Source organism: Podarcis erhardii, assembly GCF_964252035.2.
Source record: "Podarcis erhardii genome assembly, chromosome: 1".
In the NCBI taxonomy this organism is placed as follows: domain Eukaryota; kingdom Metazoa; phylum Chordata; class Lepidosauria; order Squamata; family Lacertidae; genus Podarcis; species Podarcis erhardii.
In genome coordinates this window covers 61,103,196-61,129,080 of record NC_138497.1, presented here as the reverse complement: position 1 = coordinate 61,129,080, position 25,885 = coordinate 61,103,196, and the positions used below count along the sequence as shown (strand labels likewise).

General features: G+C 40.2%; 1 protein-coding gene across 1 annotated transcript in view; it reads right to left on the bottom strand.

Annotated features, from left to right (window-relative positions):
- Positions 1-1,683: 1,683 nt before the first annotated feature.
- The window catches only part of PRMT3 (protein arginine methyltransferase 3), a 64,046-nt gene continuing 39,844 nt past the window's right edge, over positions 1,684-25,885 (bottom strand). The window contains exons 12-16 of the mRNA XM_081835366.1: positions 24,906-25,093; positions 20,479-20,565; positions 13,405-13,455; positions 13,140-13,227; positions 1,684-2,111 (exon numbers count right to left, since the gene is read on the bottom strand). Of these exons, the coding sequence (XP_081691492.1) occupies positions 2,002-2,111; positions 13,140-13,227; positions 13,405-13,455; positions 20,479-20,565; positions 24,906-25,093 (524 nt within the window). The 3' untranslated portion in view covers positions 1,684-2,001. The remainder of the gene's footprint in view (positions 2,112-13,139; positions 13,228-13,404; positions 13,456-20,478; positions 20,566-24,905; positions 25,094-25,885) is intronic.

Genomic DNA, 25,885 nt, shown 5'->3' with positions numbered 1-25,885 from the left:
AGCCTCCCCCCTGTAGAGGATTTAAAGCAAAGGATTTAACAACTAAGTTCGAGTGCTACCTAAGTTTGATAAAGCTACTAATTTCACGATGGAAAATTATAAGACTGGGCTGGAGGAGAGAAGTAGAATGTGAGCTAAAAAGCACCCCCCCCCCCGGGACCGGGAGCGATCCGTGAGAGCGCCGGGAGAGGAGAAACAGAGGCTTTGACAGCTGTCAAAGGAGCTGTCAAAGCTGAAGAGTAAAAAGAGAACTTTGTTAGGAGGGCTTTGCCGGTTACATTTGTTACAAATTAGATATAAATTGTTTAAAATAAGGAATAACAAGTTACTTTGACTGTTGGGTAGGATCTGGAAGGAAACTGAGTAACTATAATCCCCCTAGAGGGGCTGTGGGACACTACAAGTACTGCTGGCATGGAATTTGAACTGGATTTTTTATCTCCTGGGAAACTGCAGAAATGGAACACTATTTTGTCTACAGAGGTCTCTACACTAAAGGAGACAATAGACTTATCTATTGAAGAATGGAAGGGACTTGACGTAAAGTTTTGTTCCTGAATAACAAAGCCTCTGTAGGAAACTTTAGAAGCTTTTGGAATTGGAACATTTTTGCAGGAGAGCAGGAAAAGAAACTAGAGAAAAATGAGGAGAGAGAATAAAAAGAACAACATGAACAATAAGATTTGGACAAAAAATGGACCTTTTTGAGATAGAGTTTCTTCCAAGACTGGACGTTTGAAACTAAAGATGATCAAAAAGACGGCAAAGACTATTGAAAAAGACGGCAAAGTGGATCTCTGAAGGACTTTGGCCTAGATGTGGGATCTCCAGGATGACAACAGGCATTGATGGACATTGGGGAACGCAACCGGGAAAGGGGGGAGGGAAATTTGGAATCCAAAGGGTGTTAAATTATACTTTATTCTTTTTTCTATTTTCTTTTATTCTAATCTGTTCTGCATATTAAAGTGGGGAACTCGTGGAAGGGAGCGGGGTCGATTTTAGGGGAGGGAAAAACATTTTTAACATTGGGTTAATTGTAATAAGTTTAAAATTTGGGGTAAGAACTTGTTGAATTTATTTGAAGGAATTGGAATACAAGAGGGGGTGGGGTGGGGAAGTCCTGGAAAAATGTTAATGAAAATAAGGTTATAGAATGGATGTTCTATTTTTTCATTTTTCTTTTTTGTTATATTTGAAAATGCTCAATAAATATTATTTAAAAAACAAAAACAAAACCATGATGTATTGTGCATGTCTTGTTACAGTTTACAGATTTAAAGTATGACAATCTTAATGGGTGATGGGATTTTATCCTGTATGTAGAAGGGCATATAATACCAAGTGTGACAAGTTAGCAAAACAAAGAATTGAGAAGACTGATACCTCAAAGTCTCAACAGGTGGGTCAATACAAAAATCTCAGAGTCAAGACACATAATAAATTTATAATACACATAATAAATCTTTATTTTTTTCAGTTGTAATATAAAAATACTTGAGGAAAAATAATGTTTTGCCCATCTAAAGGAGGCCAAAACTGGGGGGGAAATTGCAATAAGTAAATCTTAACTCCTTGTCAAGAACCTTGGCTATGTTTCTAAATACTTAACTATCAAAGAACGGTATCCAACAATGCCATGTTCAGAGTAGACTCATTGAAATCAACTGACTTAGTCATGCATATCTTCAATTCATTTATTTCATTGACTCTACTCTGAGTACAACTTAGTATGATTTCATTAACAGGTCAAAAGTATTTTTTAAAGTTGCACTGCTCACGTCCACAATAGCAGTCTTGCAATAAACTTAATTCCCTCGTGGTTTCTTCTACTAACTGCTTCAGATTGTATGAAATAGCCTGCAGAGAAGAACCAACAGTCTATGGGAACACACTTTCTAGCACTATCATTTCCAGAAAAACGTATTTTGAAGTTGTTGATCCAAACAACCATTGTTTTTATTCATTTTATACATTTCAAAGCTAGCTGTGGAGTAGTCCTCACTGAAGACTGTATGTCTGCTTCACATTTTTCAGTGAAAGTGTTATGATGAGGGAACGTGGATCTTTTCTGTTTTTGTGGACTGTTATCTTTCCTTTCAGTTCTTCACCTGCAAAACAATGCACAAATGAAGCAACTTTTATTAGTTTACCAAGGAAATGGTTACACACACTGTTACTAAATTTGCATGCACAGTGGCACCTGCTTCATTGAAGGCACTTCTTGTAATATGGTAAAAAGTCATGACAATTGAGATCACATTTGGGTGGCATGTTTTTGAATATCTGGGTGGCATATTTTTGAAAACTTCACCATCCTATTAATGCAACAGTAGGAAAAAAAGAGTCACCCTTAAAACACTAGAGCAGTGAATTCTGCCCCCAGTGACTCTGGAAAAGTCCTTCTGCCTTTTGTTTACCAGACTGAAACCCACCACTTCCAAAAGATTTCCCTAATGAGAATTCTGCACACACTCACATAAAACCATAAAGTTGGTTCTCTCCTGCTCAGAGATAGGTTTAGGGAATATACTTAATGCAACACCATTGCTTTGATATCCCTTCAGTTGTTGGAAACTATGACTTATGTTGTTTGACAGTTTCTAATGATTTTAAAAGAGACAGGGCTAAGGGATGGGCAGAGACAGCAGGTAGGAAGGCAGCTAAGTGGCTACATACTTTTATGCTGCCTTTGACCTTTAAAACATAAATGCATGATATCCAAATTGTCACCTAGCAACCATCCTAAAACCTTTGTCAAGGAGACAAAAAGCAATCACGCTTGATAACCTTCTGTGAAGTCTCTGTCAGGTTATCTAATGGGAGATGGAGGCACAGGTACTTTAACAAACTGAAGGTTTTAATGACCATGCTTTTTTTTTTTAAAAAAAAAAACCACAGCCAAAACATCACAGCATTAGATAGGTAAATCCATTCCGTTTGCAGTAGTCTATCCTATGCTTTGTAATTGCATGAGTACTTGGAAATGGACTTTAAAGGATTTGGCTAAAGGGTATTTTGAAGAACTGCCTGTATTTAAGAAAGAACCAAATGTATTTATTTTATAAAAAGGTAAAGGTACCCCTGCCCGTACGGGCCAGTCTTGACAGACTCTAGGGTTGTGCGCTCATCTCACTCTAGAGGCCGGGAGCCAGCGCTGTCCGGAGACACTTCCGGGTCACGTGGCCAGCGTGACAAGTTGCATCTGATGAGCCAGCGCAGCACACGGAATGCTGTTTACCTTCCCGCTAGTAAGCGGTCCCTATTTATCTACTTGCACCCGAGGGTGCTTTCGAACTGCTAGGCTGGCAAGCGCTGGGACCGAGCGGCGGGAGCGCACCCCGCTGCGGGGATTCGAACCGCCGACCTTTCGATAAGCAAGACCTAGGCGCTGAGGCTTTAACCCACAGCGCCACCCACGTCCCATTTATTTTATATTACAAAGTAAATTGCTGACTGTTTTTGTTTAAGATTTGCCAGCTCTTTCTGTAGGTGTTTAGTTGAGATATTTTGGCAATGTACCAAAAAGATCCTGCTTATTTAAATATTATCCCTAGATGTTTCAGCCGAATTTGTTTGTCCCAATCCTTCGAAGTGTGTTTAATTTGCTATTAAGCAGTTGCTTATATTCCACCCCAGAGACAAATGTGCTTCAGCAGCGAGCAAAATCATCATTACCACCTTTTATGTATCTTTAGAGGTTTTCAATTGTTTTATTAATTTAGGGGATGAACATATAGCTGCTAGTGTAAAAAAGAGAGAGAAGTAGTTTAGTATAAATTTTGAAGACAGCACCAGCACATTTTATGTAAGAGAAAGTGTTTACTTGGCGTTAGAGGAACTATAGCAGACTGTACAAAATGGACAGCCACTGTACCTTCAAGGGATGAGGGAAACTTGTTTTTATAACCAAACACATTAATTCTACAACATGTATGACAGAAGTCTAGATGAGCAATGAAATGAAAGGTTTTATCTGATGAACACGATAGAATTAAGAGAATTTTCAAGCCTTGGGCTGTAACTTAACTGGGAGCAAACTCCATTCAACTCAGGAGAAATTAATTCTGAAATGACATATGTATGGAATTGTATAGATATATTCTATGGGATGGTGGCACTAAGCTTAAAGCAGCCTGAATTAAGGCACATATTGGCTTTCCTATTCACTCTTCAAACCAGGAAGTGCAACTTCCTGCATATTTTATGCCTCTCCTTGTATAGAAAAATTAGCAAAGTCTTATCTGTGCTCAGGCACTGAAGACTGTCAGCACTGACTAATTTATTTGTCCCATTTATTTTTCTTCTAATAGTGTAGCAGTTCGATCTATTCCCTTTATATAAAGCAACACCCCTCCTTGTATCTTTTTTTAAAAATTGTGTTTTTAAATTTGAAATATAAATGCAATAAAAAAACGTATTCTAGAACTTTTACTCCAAAGCATTTGGTCCATAGGAAATCCTGTCTTTTCCTTCTGCAGCCAATCCAACCCTTTCTCGTAACTCTTTCCTTCTTCTGAGAGAGCAGGGAGAGAAATGAATCTTTGTGTCTCCTTATGTCACAAAACATAATTTTGCAAATTGAGCCTGGAGATTTTGTGAATACATTGATGCATACTCTGTTACCTTTATAACATTGCTATTTGTATGAAGTTCAAAAAACTGCATAGTGAAAGGGGAAGCTTTACTAAAATCACTGCAGGAGGAATGATTACTGATGGCTATTTTAAATTAACAGACCTTAAAAGATCCCATCCGACTTCCGGGTCGGCGCCATCGCCGAATGGCGGACTCCCTCCGAGCTCCGGAGGGAGCCTGCACGGCAGGGGCTGGGTCCTACCGCACCGGCGATGCGGGGACCCTTAAAAACCACGGCCACGGGGGCCGTGGACATGGAGACTCGGCTGACACCGTTAGCGCCCTCCCGACTCGTGAAGGAGCCTTTTTAAAGGCTACGGATCGGGTGCCGGGGAGAAGCGTGGTGTTTTGAGTCCTCTGCTATCCCTGCCGTGCGAAGCCGCATGCCATTCGGCGGAGAGCGCTGGCTTTTTCCTTTGAAAATTCGGACCTAAAAGAACAACCCGTAAGTAATTGGAACTTGGATTAAAAAGAGGGACAAAAATTTTAAAAATTTCGGAGCGAGCGGGGGAGGCGCAAAAAAGGAAGTCAGCCACCCCCTCCATTGTAGAAGGGTCAAAGCAAAGGATCTGATAACTAAGATCGGAGTAACATCATTTTGGCAAGTTTTTAACCTCATGAGTGAAGAATATGAGACTGAGCTGGAGGAGGAAAGTAGAATTCGGACTTAAAAACAACCCCCCCTGGAACCCCGGGAGCGATCGATGACGGAGTTTGGAGAGGAGAAAGGCAAGTTTTGACAGCTGTCAAAGAGCTGTCAAAGCGGAAAATAAGATAGAGACTATGTTACAAGGACTTTGCTGGTTATATTTGTTATAAATTGGATACAAATTGTTTTAAATAAGAATTATAAAGTTACTAGGGCTAATGGACGCGATTTGGAAGAGAACTCAGTTTTTGCAATCCACCTAGAGGAGCCGAGGGATATTACAAGTGGTTTTAGCTGGAAATTGGAACTGAACTGTTTATCTCCTGGGAAACTGCAGAAATGGAACATTATTATGACTACAGAGGCCACTACACCGAAGAAGACAATGGAATCATCTGTTGTGGAATGAAAGGAACTTGACGTAATGTTTTGTTTCTGAATAACAAGCCTCTGTAAAGGAACTAACTTTTGGAATTAGGACATTTGTGCAGGAAAACAGGGACAGAAAGAAATAGAAAGAGGAGTGTGATCAATAAGAACAACAAAATAACAAGAATTGGACCAAGTCAAAAGTGGGGACATTTGGGACATCCAGATTTGACAAGCTTAAGGATTATAATTTGGAGTTTTTCACTCCTGGATATAAAAATCTGGATGGGAAAAAATGGGCCTCTCTTTGAGACAGAATCCTTCCATGATTGGACATTTGAAACTAAAGAGGACTGGCAAAGGACTATGACTTAGAGAGACGTGGAAATATCGGACATTGAGGAACATTGGGAACGCAACCGGGAAAAGGGGGGGTGGGAAATGTGGAATCCAAAGGGCGTAAACTATGTTTTATTTAGGTTATGTACATCTACATGGTATTCTAAAGTGGGGAACTCGTGGTGGGAATAAGCCGATTTTAGGGGAATGGAAAACAATGTTGTTGTTGTTGTTGTTTTTTTTTTAAAAAAATTGGGTTAAGGATAACAAGTCTGAATTGAGGAGAAGAACTTGTTGAGATCATTTGAGAGATTTGGAATACAAGGGGGGGAGGGAAGGGGAAGTCCTGAAAGGATGTAATTGGAAAAAGATTTGAAATTGGATGTTTTATTAATTTGTAATTAATTGGAAAATTTTAATAAATATTATTTATAAAAAAAAAAATAAAAGATCCCATCCAGGTGCCTCATGTGTCTTCATAAGGGACAGACGCATGAAAAAATCAGCATGTTGGCAAAGTATAATCAATAGTTTCATAATTTATGCCAGATTAACTAATGCAGCAGACATGGTTTGATTTTTTAATTCTGTTCACAAATAGTCCAGTAATTTGTTATGAAAATAGGTAATGTACATTTGGCATAAAAACATACGGTATGTGCTCTCCACTTTTTGAGTGACTGGAGAAAGCCCACGTAAATCATGGTTTGATCTGAATTGTTAGTGTAAAACAAAAATATGCATACATGTAATGGGTGGGAGTATCTCCTTAGAAGAGCTATCCCTGTTCTGGAACCGGGTGGCTCTTTCATGTATTAAAATATCAGCTCCTAAGTAAGAATCTTCTATTAATGTCATGTGAACAGGACTAGAGATTGGTTTGATGAGAAAAAGTAAGAAGGAGGGGAAAAGCCTATTTGGTACCACATGTGATGTTTTCCAGCCCCCCGCCTTTTAAAATAATTGCCTTTAAAGTTGCAGGATTGCTTTATTATAGTATTATCTTGAGTAGCAGACACTCTTTGTACTTGGAGTCTTCATAAATTCAAAAATATAACTAATCTGACCTTTTTAGCTCTATGGAGCACCATTGTTTCCTTCGTCAGAAGCTCTGAGAAGCACATTCAATAACTGCATAAATACAGAATTAAATCTCTGTGCTAGTTAATATTGCTGACAGGGGCCTTTTGTGAAGTCATCATAAGCATTCAAGAACAGCAAGACCATACATGCGTCGGAATGCAAGGCACATCTGAACCCACTGAGCTGATGGGATTAATCTTATTCATTGTTGTGTATGCCCAGTTATGCAACAGTGAAGAACTGAGGCCTTTTTAAAAAAACAATTCCAAAAGAAAAGAGCAGCAGAAGAATTGAGGCCCTAAAAAAACCAACCCTTTCTATCCCCCACACCCCAAAGGGAGCAGAGAACTAATGATAGGTGAGAACTGAAGGTGTACTAGTTCATAAAAATTTAATTTGAATGATGCAAAATCTAACTCAAAATAATTTTGACAGTATAGACAAGATTTCACAATTATTTGGCGTATACATAAAATAGGCTGGTCTAAAACACACACACACATGTATAGAATTGATTAATATGCCCAATATGCGCCAATCTGCTCACAAAAATATCCTATGTCTGACAGCAGCACACAAAAGCCAGCCAAAATGTCCCTAAAAAGGTGGACAACCAGATCCTACTGGAGAGTTATAATTCTACCCCCTGGGGGGTTTTATCAGAACACACAGTCTAAGTTTAATTGCATAAAAATGAATTAAATTTGCTATTTAAGCAGCTCTAGTGATGCATACCTTGAGGCAAGCTGTAAGAGGCAACATTTCTATAACAACCTACCACAGCTTTCATTAAAGGCAGCCCCCAGTTATTTATAACCGTGTTAATTGCATTAAGCAACCCAGACAATCAGTTTAATTCATTGTCATGAGGAAGATCGTCTCCTTTTCCTCGCCCCAACAGGCCACGTTAAATCTTTTGTGCCCAGCCATTTCCGTTGCTAAACTAAAGCAATGGCTGTGTAATCATAACAGAGAGGAAGATCAGACCAATTAATCAATGCCATATAGATATAAAATGACGGATGTGCTTTCAACAGCTCTACTGCTCTTATGCCCTGCAAAAAACGCTTCCAGAGACTGAGCTGCATCACCTATGCTCAATAAGATGCAAGGAAGGCACAAGTCATGTCATGGTTTGATCAAGACTGAATGCATTATCTTTCTACTGCAGTACTGTCATTCTTCCCTTGGAGAACACTTAAGTTGGCTTTGCATAGTAAAAAGTACAGCAAACAGGAACGGAACAAGAAGTGTGCTGTTTCTGCAGCATACAAAATTAGTAGGTTTTTTTCCTCTTAAAAAGGCACCGCCGCTCTATGGCTGAGTATGTTTTAGCATTTCTGCTCATGTATCATTGAGCCTCTTGCTTAAACCAAAGGGCTACTCAGTGACACTACAACATACTTATGGGCAAACTATTCATATGATGTGATATTATTTGTTTATAATATTTATTAGACACCTAATTAACAGACTCTCTTGGGATGCACAAGATGATTCAACCATTCCCAGTGCAAACAAAGGGGGAAAAGAGAAAACCAGCTCCAATTACAACAATTAGGACTCAATTATAGCTCTCAGACAAGACAGAAAGTTTGTGGGATTATCATGCAAGTACAGAAACAGTACTCAAATGGAGAAAATAGATTGGAATGACAACATTTCACTGTACCCAACAATAAAATGGCATTGGGGATCCAGAGGAGCTCCTCTGCCTTGAGCAGAAAATATTGGTTATAGTCGCCTTTTCAAATGTTATGGCCTGTGAAATCCAAGGGATCATGGAAACGGCCCCAACGTGAAGCACACAGTAGCAAAAAACCAATGGGACAACAGTAAGGTAAAGGGACCCCTGACCATTAGGTCCAGTCGTGGCCGACTCTGGGGTGGCAGCACTCATCTCGCTTTAGTGGCTGAGGGAGCCGACGTACAGCTTCCGGGTCATGGGGCCAGCATGACTAAGCCACTTCTGCGAACCAGAGCAGCGCACGGAAATGGCGTTTACCTTCCCGCCGGAGCGGTACTTATTTATCTACTCGCACTTTGACGTGCTTTCGAACTGCTAGGTTGGCAGGAGCAGGGACCGAGCAACAGGAGCTCACCCAGTCGCGGGGATTCAAACCGCCGCCCTTCTGATTGGCAAGTCCTAGGCTCTGTGGTTTAACCCACAGCGCCACCCGTGTCCCTTCTAAGTACAGCTGCTATAGAAATCTTCAAAGGAGCTTACCAGTGAAGCAGAATCAAATGAAAAAAGGCACATCCAAATACTGCAAAAAACAAACTATAACCGATTCGAACTTCAAAATGTATGAGGACCAGAAAAATAAACAAAATGGTTGTCTCACCCGAAAATAGGAGGTGACAAGTATGCTTACTAGGTGCAATGTGCAGGAGGAGAAGGAAGAGGATACAGGAGGTTACTAGGGGGTGGTTAGTAAGTAAGCTGGGGTGGCACAAAAGGTGGGGGAGGCAGTGGCAAGGACATGAGGCAGACGGTGAAAATGGGTGCAAAGGGGGGCTGCAGACTAGAAGAGAGAGGTGGCTCCAGAAATGGGGTTGGGAAAGCTGGTGGCATGGGGTGGAAAGGGGGTTAATGGAGGAATGTTAGGGGAGCTGACAAGCAAAGGAGAAGCTTCTAGTATTGTATATTACGTATTATCTTTGCTGGGGTGTGTGTGTGTTAAGTTAAAAAGGCATCTCTTGCACATTACGGAGGCCGTGACCTTAAAGGGGGGGGGGGAGAGTTTTGACCCGAAAGGATGCAAGTCCCACTGAACTTCATTAAAGCAGCCAAGATTTGGTCTGCATAGTGCAAAGTAAGATTTGCAAAGTAAGATTTTTCTAACTAGAGTGGTAGGAACTGATATGAATGAGTGATGTTCCAGAATATGATGGCGATTCACAGTGAGGTACAACAGAATGCTGTCACCATGCTCCATTTGTTCGTAATACCTTGCTGCATAGCTAAATGACAGAAGAAAGGGCAGCCTTAATATGTTATAGACAAGGGGAGCTATCCACTTGGAAGGGCATTTTTTGAAGTACATTCTTGACTGACATAGATATGCCCCATAGATTTCACAAGGCTACCTCATGAATGCTCAATGGTGTTTTTATGCAAGAACTGTCTTTAGCTTTGAAGCCTACCACAAATTAGAAGTCTTCCAGCTCTTAAAAGTTTTTTATTTCTCACCAAAATAGAAAGGATATGCTTGAGAGCATCTCTGACTTACCAGGCTGCGATCTCAACCTAATGTTTAATATAACTTTTCTTGAAATCTTAAAAAAAAAGATTTTGTACTGACTTACTCTGAACGGGAGAAAAACCATTAACTTGAACCAAAAAAAAAAAAGGGGGGAGAACCACACAAAACCCATTAGCAATAAAACAGCACATGGTTGCATTTTATGTTCTTGATAATGCCTTGCAGTGAAAATAAAATGTTTGTTGTTTTCCACAGCAATTTAAAAGGTTGTACACAGCAGAGCAGTGCAGCCAAAACTCGTCAGAGGAAAACACTTTTCTGAAGACCAGTTCAGCCTTGGTAGTTTAATATTCTAGATAGGAGAAAATATGTACACACCGATGGACATTTTTAATGTATATGTCACGTGATTTATTCTGTCAAATGGGCAACTACTGCAAAAGTCATATGTGAATTAGCCTTGACACTCTTCTTCCCTATGGGTTGTGTTCAACTAAGTCCTACTCTGAGTAGACCCACTGAAATTAATGAATGCCATCCACTGTTTTTAAATTTTAAAGACATATACACTTTACTGATGAATGGGCTGGTAATGAAGTGTGCTGCTTACATGCAAGCCTGCAATATGAGGGAGCTTTTGACATTGAGATTTGGACATATCCCCATGTTTGGCACCCCAAGAGGGACCAGAGAGATAAATCAGAGAGATAAATCAGAATTAATTTTTTATAATATTTGAAACTAGCTTACTGTCTCAAAAGGAAATTAGCACGTTTACTGTAAATCTATAAACAGCACACTAATACCAGTTTGAGCTTAGGAACACTAAAACCAGTACACAAATTGTTCTTAGAAGCATTCCTAGGAACCAACAGGAAAACTAGGACGTTGGTCAGTGAAAAAGAGAGACTTTGGGTTAATTGGGTAAGGACATTGGGTTGAAGAGTGAAAGTGGTATCACAGTGCAAAAATGAATGAAGTTGCTTGTTTGCAGAAGGAAAAGGGGAGGTTATCAGGGAAGTTTGGCTAGTGGGGTTTTGGGAATGTTTTTAGGTGAAAACCAGAATAAATTAGACTTTGAGGAAATGGCTGCTTTCATCTTCAATCCCTTTCTCCTACACCCGCTTTTTTTGCAACCCTCTTTGTGCCCCCATTTCCCCCTTCACTCCCTTTTCAACTCCACCCTGAAGGGTTAAACAAAAGCAGAAGTTCTGGTGGAGAGTAAATTATGTATGGATTCTGGAACACGTGACAAGGAAATACTGATAACGAGATTTACTGTGATCACTGGTATAGAAAGATCATGCACTTATTAGGTCCATATGCTCAGGGTCTAAGATTGTTCTTAAAGTCACTGGACCTTAGTTAACAGAGTTCTTATAGTAGATTAGACAGACACCTATTTTTTAATGTTAAGTGTGTTCTGACAAATGCCACTGCACATTTATTAATGTAGAACAAGCAAAAAACGTCAGCTAAAATGACCTGTGGAAAAAGGTTGATTAGAAGCCTAAGACCGTCAAATCCAACTCAAGCACACACATTTGGAGTTGAGACACTGGGCAAAGAAAGTTTCATGTATGCCTGCCTCAATACATGAAAGTGCATCTTCCTGGACTGTTTGCTCCATTTCAGCAGCCCAAAAGACTACATTCAAAGGGAGTCTTGTATTCTTCATGTTAGATCAGGTACCCTCCAGGTGTCGTTGGATTCCAATTCCCATTTGCCCCAACCAGCATGGTGAATGGTCAGGCATCATGGGAACTGTGGTCCAGGAGCATCTGGAGGGTACCATGTTGTCTACCCCTGGACTACACATAGATCAAAAGCAACTAAGGCCTGCTTCACTAAGAGGCTACAGTGACCTTATTAATTCTTTCTTCATGCACGGCTTCTACATGTGGACAAGTGGGCAGTGGATGTCTACCGCTGGCCCTGCTCCTGACCCTGAATACTGCACTGGTCATGCCACATTTGGTTGCATGCTCTCTGCAGGAAGGGAGGGGAAATTTAATAAAATCAGACAAGTCTATATATGAACAGCTGCTCCTACGCTGCTTTCCCAGCCACGCAACCAGTACTATCAGGGGCGTGGCCAGAAGCACAGTTCCACTGCAGAAGCTACACATGGAGAACAACTGTGTGTGCATATTGTGTATTTCACCACCCCTGAAGCCATTGCATATGAATGCATTTTCCTTTTCTCCCTTGGGAAGTTATGGCCCAACATACTCTTCCCTGCATATGAATGCGGGTAGATTCTGTAAATATACACTACTTGTACATGAAGTGTATGCTCAACCTAGAAACACGTTAAGTAATATGCTGGTAAAATTTGATTTAAGCAAACAGTGACTTGCTCTGCACATGTAGTGCGAACAAGTCATTATGACATGGTATGTAAACATCACTACTCACTGGGGAAATAAGGTACCAAAGTCTTTCTTGGACTCTTACAACTCCTGGCTAGATGGTTGCAGTTTTGATTGTTGTCATGTAAAAAGTCCCTGCATGTAGAAAGCTAGTATATGGGGGAGAAATATTTTTACCTAGTCCTCTTTCTTTTGTTCTACTTGCCTATGTGCAGAGTATGTGTATTCATCTATCTAGTGAAAGAGCATTCATAATGCAGTACTGCATGAGGCAAAGTCCTTGTAAGCTTCTAGTCACATTATTTTGGTGAACTAAAAGCAAGAACTTTCACATATAGTATAAGGCAGGAGGGAAATTATTATTGGATGTTGTGCAGGAAATTCCCAAGTGTTTACTTTCAGCTTTTGAAACAAATCTGAAAGCGTGTCAAGAAGAATCTAGTATTATAGAAATTATATTTAGCTAAGAAAAAAATACTGTACCTTCTACCACAGAAATTGGGTTCTCCCAAAAAAATGCTGTTTGCTTCCAGTGTGTTTTGGTACAGCAGGGACTAGTTGAGAACAATACCTGCAGTGACAGAGTTCAAAAATCTGTGATGACATACAAGACTTAATATCATGCTACATTAATCTAGCACACATACATTAAATGCTTGCAACAGCAAAACAGACTTATTCCAAAACACCTTAAGGCAAAAAGCTGACAAAATATATATCTTTAAATTAATTTTGAACATGTACTCACTGTTTTACTGCAATTCTTCTCAAAATATATATCAAAATATCCAGCAACTGCCTGCAATTTAGAAATAAACAAACATCAGCAATCTTCACATTCATTATCCTTGAAGTGTTTCTTGATATCATCAATATAATTGCTGGAAATAATATATTGAGTAATACCAAGTTCTTGCTTGGGCACGGGCATTCAAAACAAACTGAAAACTCAACCACCTTGATGTCGTTCAGCAAATACAATGGCTCCTTAACATGTTGTTTAAGGCCAGCAAGTATGAAGGGTTAAAGCTGTGGCCTTTATTCAGTTAAGGTTTGTCCTTCCATTTTCATTACTGTAATAGAAGCAATATTGTTGTGTTTCCAGGGTATGGAGAATGGGGAGCTACTGCAAATACACTGTTCAGAATCAAAGTACAAATGAAAAGACTACCAAATCCAACCAAAACTGTCCAAAGCATGCATTCATTTGTCTGGTTTCTTTAAGAGGGCTCTTGCTTCTGGTGCATCAAACTGTGTTGCAGAAAATGCATCAGATCATCAGAAGGAAGTAAGAAGAGCTTCTGGATAAGATCAGGCCAAAGGCCCTTCTAGTCCAACAACCAGATGCCCATGGCAGAACCTGAGTGCAACAGAGATCTCCTCACTTGTGATCCCAGCAACTGGCTTTCAGAGGCATACTGCCTTCAACAGTGGAAGTGGAACACAGCCATCAGGGTTAGTAGTCACTGATGGCCTTATCTTCCATGAATTGGTCTAATCCTCTTCTAAAAGCCTCACTACCTCTTGTGACAGCACACTCCCTAGTTTTTGCTACATGCCTAAACCACAAGAAGCTAAATGCTACATACAAGTCCAGTTAAGACCACCTTCCAGTTGCAAGAACAATGGAAAGTGGCCTACATATTGCTAAACACCCACAAAGCCTAATTATGCTCTCAATCCCACCCCAGCCAATAAGCATGGATTCAATAGATACAAACTCTAAAATGTTCCCTCAAGTAACCATGGCTATAGTGAGCACCACATGGTTCCTTTCCCCACTGTCTGCTGCTGACTGATGCAACTTTCAAACAGAAATCTGCATCTGCATGTGGGCAGCATTCTCTGTACAAGAACATGGATGAAAGGCTGCTCATGAAGGACATCTGTCAAACACCCCACCGCCACCAAGAATGAAGCATCGTTCACGAGTTTTCCTCAATAACTGGGAAGTTTTAAATTGCAATTGGTATTGATAAGCACCAAACGGTGACAAGGTCCTTCAAGAATACATCAATAAGTGAATACAACCATCTGGAATGGTTCTAGTGTGTCAGTCATGTTCTAGCACTACCCAATCCAAATGGATAATGCATCCATTTCAGAGCACAAGGGGACGAAAACCTGCCCTTTAGACTCTATTCGACTTTAGCCAGTACCTCACCTAACAGAATGCTAAATCCTAACGAAGCAACTGCAGTGCTTCTATATTCCACAGGCCGGATTCCCATGAAGTGAAAGAGGCCCAGATTCAGCAGAGCCTCCCACTGAAGAAAGGGTGGGGAGACAATTTTCACCTGTTTTCCCCTTCCCTTTCCATCTCCCTAACCCACCCATCTCATGGCCCTGGAGGGTTCCTCAGCCTGGCACTGCAGTTTTTCAGAGGGCTGCAGACTCCTCCCTTTTCTCCATCCAGCAGGGGCATCATGTGAGTGGAGAAATACTGAATAAGCAAATTATGTTTTTTAACTATTTGGGTTTCTTTCCTCATCACCCCAGGCAATGGAACAAATGCATTCCCCTCCTTTGCATTATTAGCAAAGTGCTCTCTACTGTCATACAGGAAGCTGGGAAGCTGCCTTATATCGCGTCATGCAACAGATCTTTCCCTCTCCCCACCCCCCCTAAAAAGCCTCTCCAGAGAGTCACCCCACATTGTGGGCTGTGTTCCACAGGGCTGCAGGGGGCAAGGGAATTCCCCCAAATCTGGCACAGAGGTCTTGCACTTTTCACATCACCACCCACAATGTCTGTTAGGTCTTCCCAAGTCTCTGGAAAGGCTAGGAGGGGACTCTAGGGGAAAATATACATTGTGCAAGCTGTCTTCTGTTCATGAAACGCTGCATACACTCCTGTATTTTAATTTTCCTACCACATGAGTGGGCAATTTTAAAACACATTGAGAGTTATTCAGCTATATTTTAGACGCACTGAAATTAATGAACATGACTAAGTTAGGCCCACTAATTTCAACAGGTCTACTTTGAGTAAAACTTGGTTGAATGTCTGCTATTCATGTTTCCCCTTTCTGTGCAAATTGCTGGATTCTATGATATTTTATATTCTGTTTCTTCCTGGTTGTGGAACTGTCTGATGTATATCAAAGCCACAGTCGGAGACACAAATATTTTTCAGGGGTTTTTTATTAAAGGGGAAGGCTTGCTTGAACAACTAATGTTACGCCATTCCTCCCACTTTAGTTTTCTGTCTTCCTTCTTAAAAGTTGCATATATCTTTTATCTCTTAATATTACAGACTGGCTGTCGAACGAAAGACCAGTGTACTTCCTCACAGTTCATCTTCTGCAGAACCATTCTAACTGAGACTTGCTATATACATTTGAGAGATTAGATAGCTTCGTAATTTAGCGGAGCAATCATTTTTATTTATTTGACCTTTTATCCAACATTATACGAACAGCTTTGAGACAAGATACAAAATATATTTTTTAAGTTAAAGCAGAAAGGTCAGCGTAGAAAATAGAATATAAAGATAAAAACTGCAATAAAACTGAAAATGGTGTTGGCTCTTAGAAACAGTTACTTCAGGTATTATTTTGTTTTACATGCAAGTGACTTATGCTTGCTTTTACCTCCTTCCCCACCACAGCACTTCGTCTGACAACAGATATATAGGCCCCCAGAGAAATAATCACAATAGACTCCAGCATCTCCACTAGAGTCATTCAAACACTATTCTCTGAACAGTAACCAGTAGGAAATTGAAAGCAAACACAATGGGATTGGCCGTATATAACTGAAGATCTGGCCTATTGAGCACTGCGAAAGGATGCTTTTTGTTAAAGATACACCGCAGTAGAGTAATTATTCTGCCTTCTGTTCTCAACATCCCATCAACAGACAGAACCGCTCTGCATGTTGAGGGGAAGGCGGTTGTTTTGAAAAGTAGGCAAGCAAAGAAGAGCAAGGAGGTTAATGAGATGTAGAAATTCACCAAAAAAAAACCCCACAACAAATTTCTCCTGCTCATAAACCAAGTCAGCTATGCAGAGGGGAAAAGGAGGAGCACCAGAGCTGCAAATGTGATCATTAAGCCTGTATGCAGACCTGTGAAATCAATTCACAGACCAAGCTGACATTGAAATATAAGCCAGGCTAGTTTGCCTTAATGTAGAAATTCTCCCAAATATATTACTGGGAACATGTAAATAATCAGACATCGGTAGCCATAAGGTAACCAATCTGGGAACTGCAAGTACAAGGTGTCTCTCTCTGTGTGTGCATGATTTCTCACACAAATCAAATATATTGCAGCTCTGTGCCTTAATTACTTGTTCTGTTGCCACAGTGGGACACAATTTTATTCACAAAAACCACAAAATAAGCAGTCTCTCTCTAAAAAAACCCAGTGTCTGTTGAAGATGGTCAAACACCCACAGTTTACTCATTCATTATCCTGTATTTCAGGCTCATTTTTATTTTTTTAAGAACAGAGCAAAGCGCAGATTTGAGCAAATCTCAAATCTGCTTCTTCATTTACCTGTGCCGCTTCTCTAGGAAAACACTTCTGTTCCCAATTGTAAATCCCTGTCTGATTTATACAAACCCCTGTGAAACCAGTTAAAAGCAATTTGACCAATTCACTTAGGAGAGAGGAAATTAAAAGTTACCATCATCGCTATCAGCTGCAGGGAGTAATTTATCATTTTTGTTCCTCGTCAGTATCGTGTTCCAACAGCATGCAGCTAGAGCAGATACAATTAGGCAGCTGGCCACAGAAGTAGGAGGATAATGTGCTTTTGATGGAGTTTATCCAAGCATGGAGATGAAATGCTTGTAAGCCATGCAGCAGAGAGGGAGAGGGAGACAGACAATCACTATGTTCTTGGTGCAGAAATACCACTTTTGTTTTTAAAATGATATTTCTTAAATGAAAACAACTCAGTACCTCAAGATTACTGAATGATCCTTACTCTTCAAAGGGGGAGGGGGGTACTGAATAAAATTTACTTCGTTTATTGTACCCTGTACAAAGCCTCATTCCATCTCAAAAGTAGAATAACTGAGCACATTAGGTATTATTCAAGTAGTCTTTGTACCATACTATTCAAAGTTTGATACTGTCTGAAAATTAAATCATCTTCAGCCTTGTAAAACTGCTTCTCATATGGCAAAGCGTTAGCTTTTTATTCCTTGATGAAAGCAGTTCCTCTTTCATTCATCACTTCCGAGTTGGGGTCTGCAAAGATCATGGAGGGGAAATAAATGGCGGAGAAATTCTCTCCACCCTAGTATAGTAGTGAATTGCTGAACTTTGCAGCCAGATAATAGATTCCTGCTCACCTAGCTCTAAATCTCAGCAGTCTATTGCTATAACCTAATTGACCTATAGGGACACGGGTGGTGCTGTGGGTTAAACCACAGAACCTAGGACTCGCCGATCAGAAGGTTGGCGGTTCGCATCCGTGCAATGGGGCGAGCTCCCGTTGCTCGGTCCCTGCTCCTGCCCACCTAGCAGTTCGAAAGCGCATCAAAGTGCAAGTAGATAAATAGGTACCGCTCCAGTGGGAAGGTAAACTGCGTTTCTGTGCGCTGCTCTGGTTCGCCAGAAGCGGCTTAGTCATGCTGGCCACATGACCTGGAAGCTGTATGCCGGCTCCCTCGGCCAATAAAGCGCATGACAGTGCCGCTCATCTTCTCTGCCCCAGGGCAAAGAAGATGAGTATTAAAGCATTGAGGAATGCTCCTCCTCTCATGTGAGGCGTGGTGTGGCAGGGGGGCAGGGAGAGGCACATTCCCGTTTCACCTCAGGTGGTGAAATGGGATGGGCTGCACGTTTCCTTATATATGTGAAATTTCAAATTGGCCTATGGTGAGAACATGCAAACACATGGTCAGCTTGGTCCGAAATGAACTGCCAAAAAGACACTGAAGAATAAAATGGTTGTATGGCTTGAACAGCCAAAATACAATTATTTACGAAAATCTGAAATGGTTATTTTGAGTAAAATTGTTCACAGGCTTCACAACCCACTTTGCCTAAACACACACCTTACACTTTGCTTGTATCTATGATAGAGATGGGAAGTTGACATATAAGGATTGGGGAATAGCACAGAGGATCAGGCCCGCAATAATGGCGGCCTAGAGCTCCATTGCACATGGCAGGTGTTTGGGTCATGAGAAAGCAGGGGGTAGAGGAGAACAGGCTGATTTATGAAGAGGGAGGGAGTGTTAAAATGTTAATAGCTGCCTGTTCCAAGATGGGTAGGAATTTCACAGAGACCTGCAAATCTGGGTCAGTGACTGTATATTAAAGTTCTAAGAGTGGCTGAACATGAATCTCTAGATATATGCCAAAGTCTACTTTCCAATGTTGTAGACTGTGCCTGACCCATAAATATCCCGATGTAAAGCTAAGGAATTTATAGTTGCAACATGGATTGATTGGAACTCTCCCCAAATGGTTCTAAAAATAGAAATATTGCCTTGAAGAACAACGCTCAACTTCCTCTTACCTTAAGTTTCTGGACTAAATCAAATAGAAAACACACATTGTGGTGTCAGTAACTAGACACAGTATTCCAAGTGTGGACTGAGCAAGGCATAATAGAGTGGAACTATTACTTCGCTTGATCTGGACACTATACTTCTGTTGATGTAGTTTGACTCTGAACTGAGACTCTAACCCATCTTTCTTCAAAGGGGAAAAACAGCCACATTAGTTTTAAGACCAAAAATGTTATGACATTAAACCTTTATTCTTGTATCTTAACCCAAATGAAAATTCTACATACAGAAAATCAAGGGTGAATATTTGTCCAGCTGAAGAAATACACTTTTAAAGCATCTTCAAAATCTCCAATACATATAATGGATTTATTGTTCATTTACTGCAAGGTTAGGCAGCCTGATGTGATGGATGGACTGTCAGCCTCTAACTAAACTGCTATACTCCATCACAAAAGGAGTGGAAATTCTGGTCATAAGATGTCAATAATCTTACATGATGAAGTACGCAATACTTGACAAAGTGTTTTGTTTTTTTGCGCAACACCACAAATCTCTGATCCAAAACCAGAAACTTCCAAACCAAACATTTCACCTGTATCACTATATCTTTAAGGCTGGAGAACGCAAGTGTATATAAAAAGCAACAAATGCATGCTTTGGTTCGGAAATGAAGTTACAACCCATACCCCAAACCCACACAAATAAACAGGAAGATACAAGCAATGATATATGTGAAGGCAACATGCAGGAACCGCTTTACTGGAAAAGTGAGTGTAAAAATTACAATTCCTAGTGAGAAAGGGAGAAACTCCATATGAAAGGGGTCACAAAGAGTTCAGAAGGTGGGTGGAGGATAAATTGTTAAAAGGAGATAGCAGATAAGCTTGTGACAAGTGGAAAGGAAGGAATGGTGAAACAAGCTTACACAGGAAAAAGAGTAAAAAAGTATTAGAATGTAAACAAAATAAGGAAGATGAAAGACAAACAGGGACAACCCAAGACACTTTGGTACCCGAGGCGACTACAAATTGGTGCCCCTCTTCTGCCAGCGCAGAAGGGTTGAGTGAAGATCTACATCAGGAATAAAGGGGGAATAATGTTCTACATGACTCGCCCCAAAGAGAGAGGACTTAAGAGGAATGGCATAGCTGCTGGTGTAAGGAACACATCATACAAGATGGGAGACACTGCTTGACAAGACTGCAATACACCAATGGCTATCAGGTAATGCCAACATTTAATCCCGTAGCCATGGTCCATAGCTAGCTAGTTTGCAAATGAAGGCTTTGACCAAAGGTTTCAAAAGCGCGGCAATCAAACCCCCAGAAATGCTGAAATAAAATATTTACCGTACACACGGAAGTCTTTGTTACTCTCAGAGTGAAGTCTGATGAAAAATTCAGTTCTGAAACTGATACAACATGGCAATCGATCCGCTGCAAGAAAGTGCAGAGTCTTGTGTGAGAACAAAGCAGAAGCCTAGTATCTGCGTGGAATCTATGGACACTGTTTTAATCATCTCTGTATAATAGACCTGAAATAAAGCTTATTCTCAAAAGCAACCTACATGGAAACTAGTTGCCTACCAGGTGTATATGGCAAAAAACTGGAAAGTTTAGCCTCTAAGTGCAAGCTCAGGACTCCCACTGGCTTTATAACTGCAGTCTTCTAAAAGCACATGATAAATGAAACTCTTAAGGTTCAAAAGTTGCTTGCAATGCTGTTTGCAGAAGATGAACTGGGGGTAGGACTCTGAAGTCTCACTGGGATGCAGTTAGACTCTATGTTCTTCAGCCTACGACCAGAAAGTTAAAATTGTCAGGATGCTTTCTTTTACAGATATGTTTCTCATAGGGATAATGCTTCCATTCAGAAAAAAATGGGCTTATATGTGAAGCGGCAGAAAATGAGCTCTCTATGTCAAGTACATACAAGTTTCTAGATAAAACTGATATTTATTGAAGATATATCACATGTAAAGCAATTCTAAGCTGAAGGTGGATTAGCATATTTCATGGCTTGATGAGTCTTATATATGGCATCATCAGAGTCCTAATAATAGGGCACATGAAAATCAAATCAAGGTGAGGCACAATCCTCAGATTTACTACAGCAGTCTAGCTTTCATCCCTACAAATTCCCACATAGTGTTTTCACACATATTTGTTGGGTAGGTAAAGGTAAAGGGACCCCTGACCATCAGGTCCAGTCGTGGCCGACTCTGGGGTTCTGGTGCTCATCTCACTTTATTGGCCGAGGGAGCTGCAGTACAGCTTCTGGGTCATGTGGCCAGCATGACTAAGCCGCTTCTGGCAAACCAGAGCAGTGCACGGAAATGCCGTTTACCTTCCCATCAGAGTGGTACCTATTTATCTACTTGCACTTTGATGTGCTTTTGAACTGCTAGGTTGACAGGAGCAGGGACCGAGCAACGGCAGCTCACCCCATCGCGGGGATTTGAACCACCGACCTTCTGATCAGCAAGTCCTAGGCTCTGTGGTTTAACCCACAGCGCCACCCGTGTCCCCTATTTGTTGGAAACACATCCTTTTATTTGGATACTTGTTTTATTTGAAAAAGACTCGTGAACAGCAACTGGGCTCCCAGCAGGACTCACAAGTCCTTCTATGACTGGACATCTCTCTCTCTCTCTCTCTCACACACACACACCTTCTTTTGTTAAAAATCAAAATTGGTACATTTGTCTGCAATTTCTTTAACCCTTCTTGGCCAACTGAATAATATGCAAATATAATGTATGTTCCATATCCTGGATAATGGTAGGGATATGAAAGGCAACTCCATCATTTTACTAACCTTGGAAATGGCAAACAAAGGAATACTGCAGAGCTATGGTGTCATAATCATGTCAGCCAATGAGGGACATTTAAACACCTTCTGTTGCTCAGCCATTCTTGTTTGTCCACCATCAGGAGTGGTGAAATCCAGTGGCTACAAAGCTGAGAGCATTCTCCGTGGCAGCCCCACGGCTATGGAATTCATTGCCAACTGGACTGTCAGGTCACAACACTACAGAGTTCTTGGAAATGTCTGAAGGCTTGCATATTTTTTAAAAGAAAGGCTCATATATGGGCTTGTTTCCTACTATTGACTACCTTAGTAATTTTGGGCTAGCTGTATGTTTTATCAGTTGCTGGTTCATACTATTACATCCATGACTATTTTGCATGATTTTCTGTGTTACTCTGGAACATTTAATACATTACTGCTATATGTTTGCTCAACTTTATATTATTTTTGATGCCTTATGAGAAATTCTTGAAACTGGGATGTGATTTTTCTAAACAAAGAGGTTACTGAATAGGACTATTAGTCCTTAGTAATTAGAGCCAGTGTGGTGTAGTGGTTAAGAGCAGTAGACATGTAATCTGGGGAACCGGGTTCGCGTCTCCGCTCCTCCACATGCAGCTGCTGGGTGACCTTGGGCTAGTCACACTTCTCTGAAGTCTCTCAGCCCCACTCACCTCACAGAGTGTTTGTTGTGGGGGAGGAAGGGAAAGGAGAATGTTAGCCGCTTTGAGACTCCTTGGGGTAGTGATAAAGCGGGATATCAAATCCAAACTCTTCTCATCTTACAGAAAAGAAATCCCTTTAAAATACACAAAAGTCAAAATCTGACACAGAAGCTGTCAGATTTTCATGAGGCTGAGTGGAGTATGACAAAACCATTACTCAGGGTAATAAATGCCAGATTCAGAGGTGAAACATATACATTCTTAGTCATCATATGATTAACTAGGTACATTTTTATAATTTCCTCAATATCTGAAAATCATCAGCTTTATGGAACAATTATTGATTCTGGTTGTTTACTCAGGATGACATTCTTGGTGAATTCATTAATTTTACTACATGTTATACAGAAAAATGGATAGTCAACATTTAAAGTCTTATTTGGAAGTTTTATCTATCAATTCCACTCAAGCAATTATTTTCCACCCTGCAATGTAAAAGTAGGTTGTTAAGCAACAACAGCATCTCAAAGTAGACATAACCAAAACAGGCTTGTCACTCTTTTAAATCTGTTAAAGATGCACAGGGAGCATGAACTACAGGATCCCTATTTTTCTCCGGGAACAAATCTAAGGCAATGAGGGCTACTATACAGTGGTACCTTGGTCCTCAAACACCTTGGTACTCAAACAACTTGGAACCCAAACACTGCAAACCCGGAAGTAAGTTTGCGAACCTTTTTCAGAAGCTGAATGTGCTCTGTTTTGAGGGCCACACTTCCGTTTTGAGTATTACGCTGAGGTATTGAGCATTATGTTTTGAGTATTACGTTTTGAGTATTACGCTGTCTGTTTTTCCTATTTATTTTGCATTTTTGTTTTTGCAGCTTTTTTGTTTCGTTTTTGTGACCGTGTGGAACCCAGTTCAGCTACTGATTGATTGTGTGACTGCAGTACATTGTTTACTGCTTTCATTTTATGGATTAATTGTGTCGTTAGATAGCAAAATTCATGTTAAATTGTTGTTTTAGGGGTTGTTTTTAAAAGTCTGGAACGGATTAATCCATTTTGCATTACTTTCTGTGGGAAAGTGCACCTTGGTTTTGGAACGGACTTCCAGAATGGATTAAGTTTGAGAACCAAGGTACCACTGTACAACATTTAGAGGGAGGTGTTACAAATTAAAATTGTGGTTGAATAATTTTGTGTAATAAATATTCTCTCTTTTTAAGAGGAATGTAGCCTATTGTGCTCTAGATGGGAGGGGGAAACTTGAGGCCGTTAGTCTAGGGTTGTACATTATCAGAGAATTGAATGCATTCAATTTCACACAGCAACAATGCTGTTCTTATGAAAATATAAGATTGCCTTTTCAGATAATAGTTAGAAAGGGGAGGGGATTAGAAAGGAACTTTCCCCCAATTGCTTCAGTTAAGCACACCTAAGTGGTACATGCAGCAATGTTTGTGTGATTTTCTCTAATATTTATCTACAGAGGTGCTACAATATATGTTTACATGGAAAGCAATATACTTCTTAACCAATCATCTCGTTTCTTCTACCATTAATGGTGTAGTGTACTTGTTAGTGTTGCACTAGGACCTGAAGACCAGGGTTCAGATCAGTCAGTCATTGCCTCTAAGCCCAGTCCAACTCTCAGGGTATTGTGAGGAAAAATTATGTATGTCACTCTGAAGTCCTTTGAGGAAAGGTGTAATAAATGAAATGAAAATACTCTTTAGCGCTCAGACTTCGTTCATAACACTGAATATGCAAATATTCAAGGATTTTAGCAAACAATATAACTAATAATTATAGCATAATTAATTACAATATAATTAATGCAGCTCCAAAGCCTACAATTAAGCATACCAGAGACAGAGCATGACTAGACAGAGAAAATAAAAGATGGGGAGACAAACAGAAATTGGAGTTAAGTTTTAAAGACAGCCTCTTGAGACATTTAACAAGTTCCAGATGGAACCAACAGAGAACTGCACATCACTTTTGACGTATGGATGTTGAATGAACAATGGGCAGGTAGCCATTACATCTCCTTATTTTATTTCTGTCTTTATTAGTTTTGTGGGGGGAAAGAATAGAGAAAAACTACTATGAGAAGGCTGCAAAATCCATAAAGGTGTGCACAAATTCCAAAATATTAGTATCACGGACTCCATATTTTATTAACACTAAACGGCCGGGAGAAACAAAACATCTTCTATGTAAGAACAGCTTACATACTGCACTGGGTTAATAATTATACATTCCTTTCTAGAAATTTACATTATTTGTTAAAGTACCTTGATGACACAAGCTTCAGATATAAGCGTGCCTGAATCTAACACTTCCACAACAGCTTCTGGAATGACAGCCTTCTTCATGCAGGACATGTTGAAGCCATACACATCATCCCAGAAAGATAACCTGTCTGCATGCTTCTTGAGGTCACTGACAGCCACCAGGCTGATGGTGCAGATGTCAGGATACACTGCAAAGAGACATTGCAAATAATTTATTGACAACAAACAATGGTACAAGTTCCCTTTTATATTAGATTTGACTTTAATTTGAAATATACGAGGAAATTTACCACAAGCAAAAACAGACAAATCTACTGTTTTGAGGAAAAACCTATTTTTAAAAAATCCATTTCATAGGATTCATTGTTGTTGTCTTGGTAGAAACAAAGGCATGGCAGCAACTCGGGGAACTGGTGATAAGCAGAACCTGAGACAGATCAATGGCTCTGCATACATGACAGCTGTCACACAAATGGGCACATGGAGTATACAGTGACTGCTGTTTCAGTCAATATTGCTGATTTTTTATTTATTTATTAGGTCTTCCCTTGCTATATATTAGGCTTGTTCCTGGACTATCAGCAGTATTTCTGTGCTACAGTAGACAAAGCACTGTTAAGTCAACAATCTCTTTCCAAAATGACAGTGCTGTATTTGGTAAGCAGGGGAACGCAGGAAAACTCGCTAAGTAGCACCAGAAATGTCTCACCACATTAGCAGAGGAAGGTAATGGAGTGATGCATTTTATCTGATTTATATTGTAAGCTTCCTAGCAATGAAAAATTCCAAAAAGCAGGGCAATGTCTAACAAATATACCACCCTTTTATAACATTCATATTTTAGATAACATAATGACCAAACAAATGAGGCCTATCAGATGATGTGCTGCTTTGTATGTGTAAAAACCCGAGCTAGGATGAGTTTACTTCTGTTGTTCTTTGTATATCCAGCTTTTAAAAGAGACATGAAACTGAAGGCT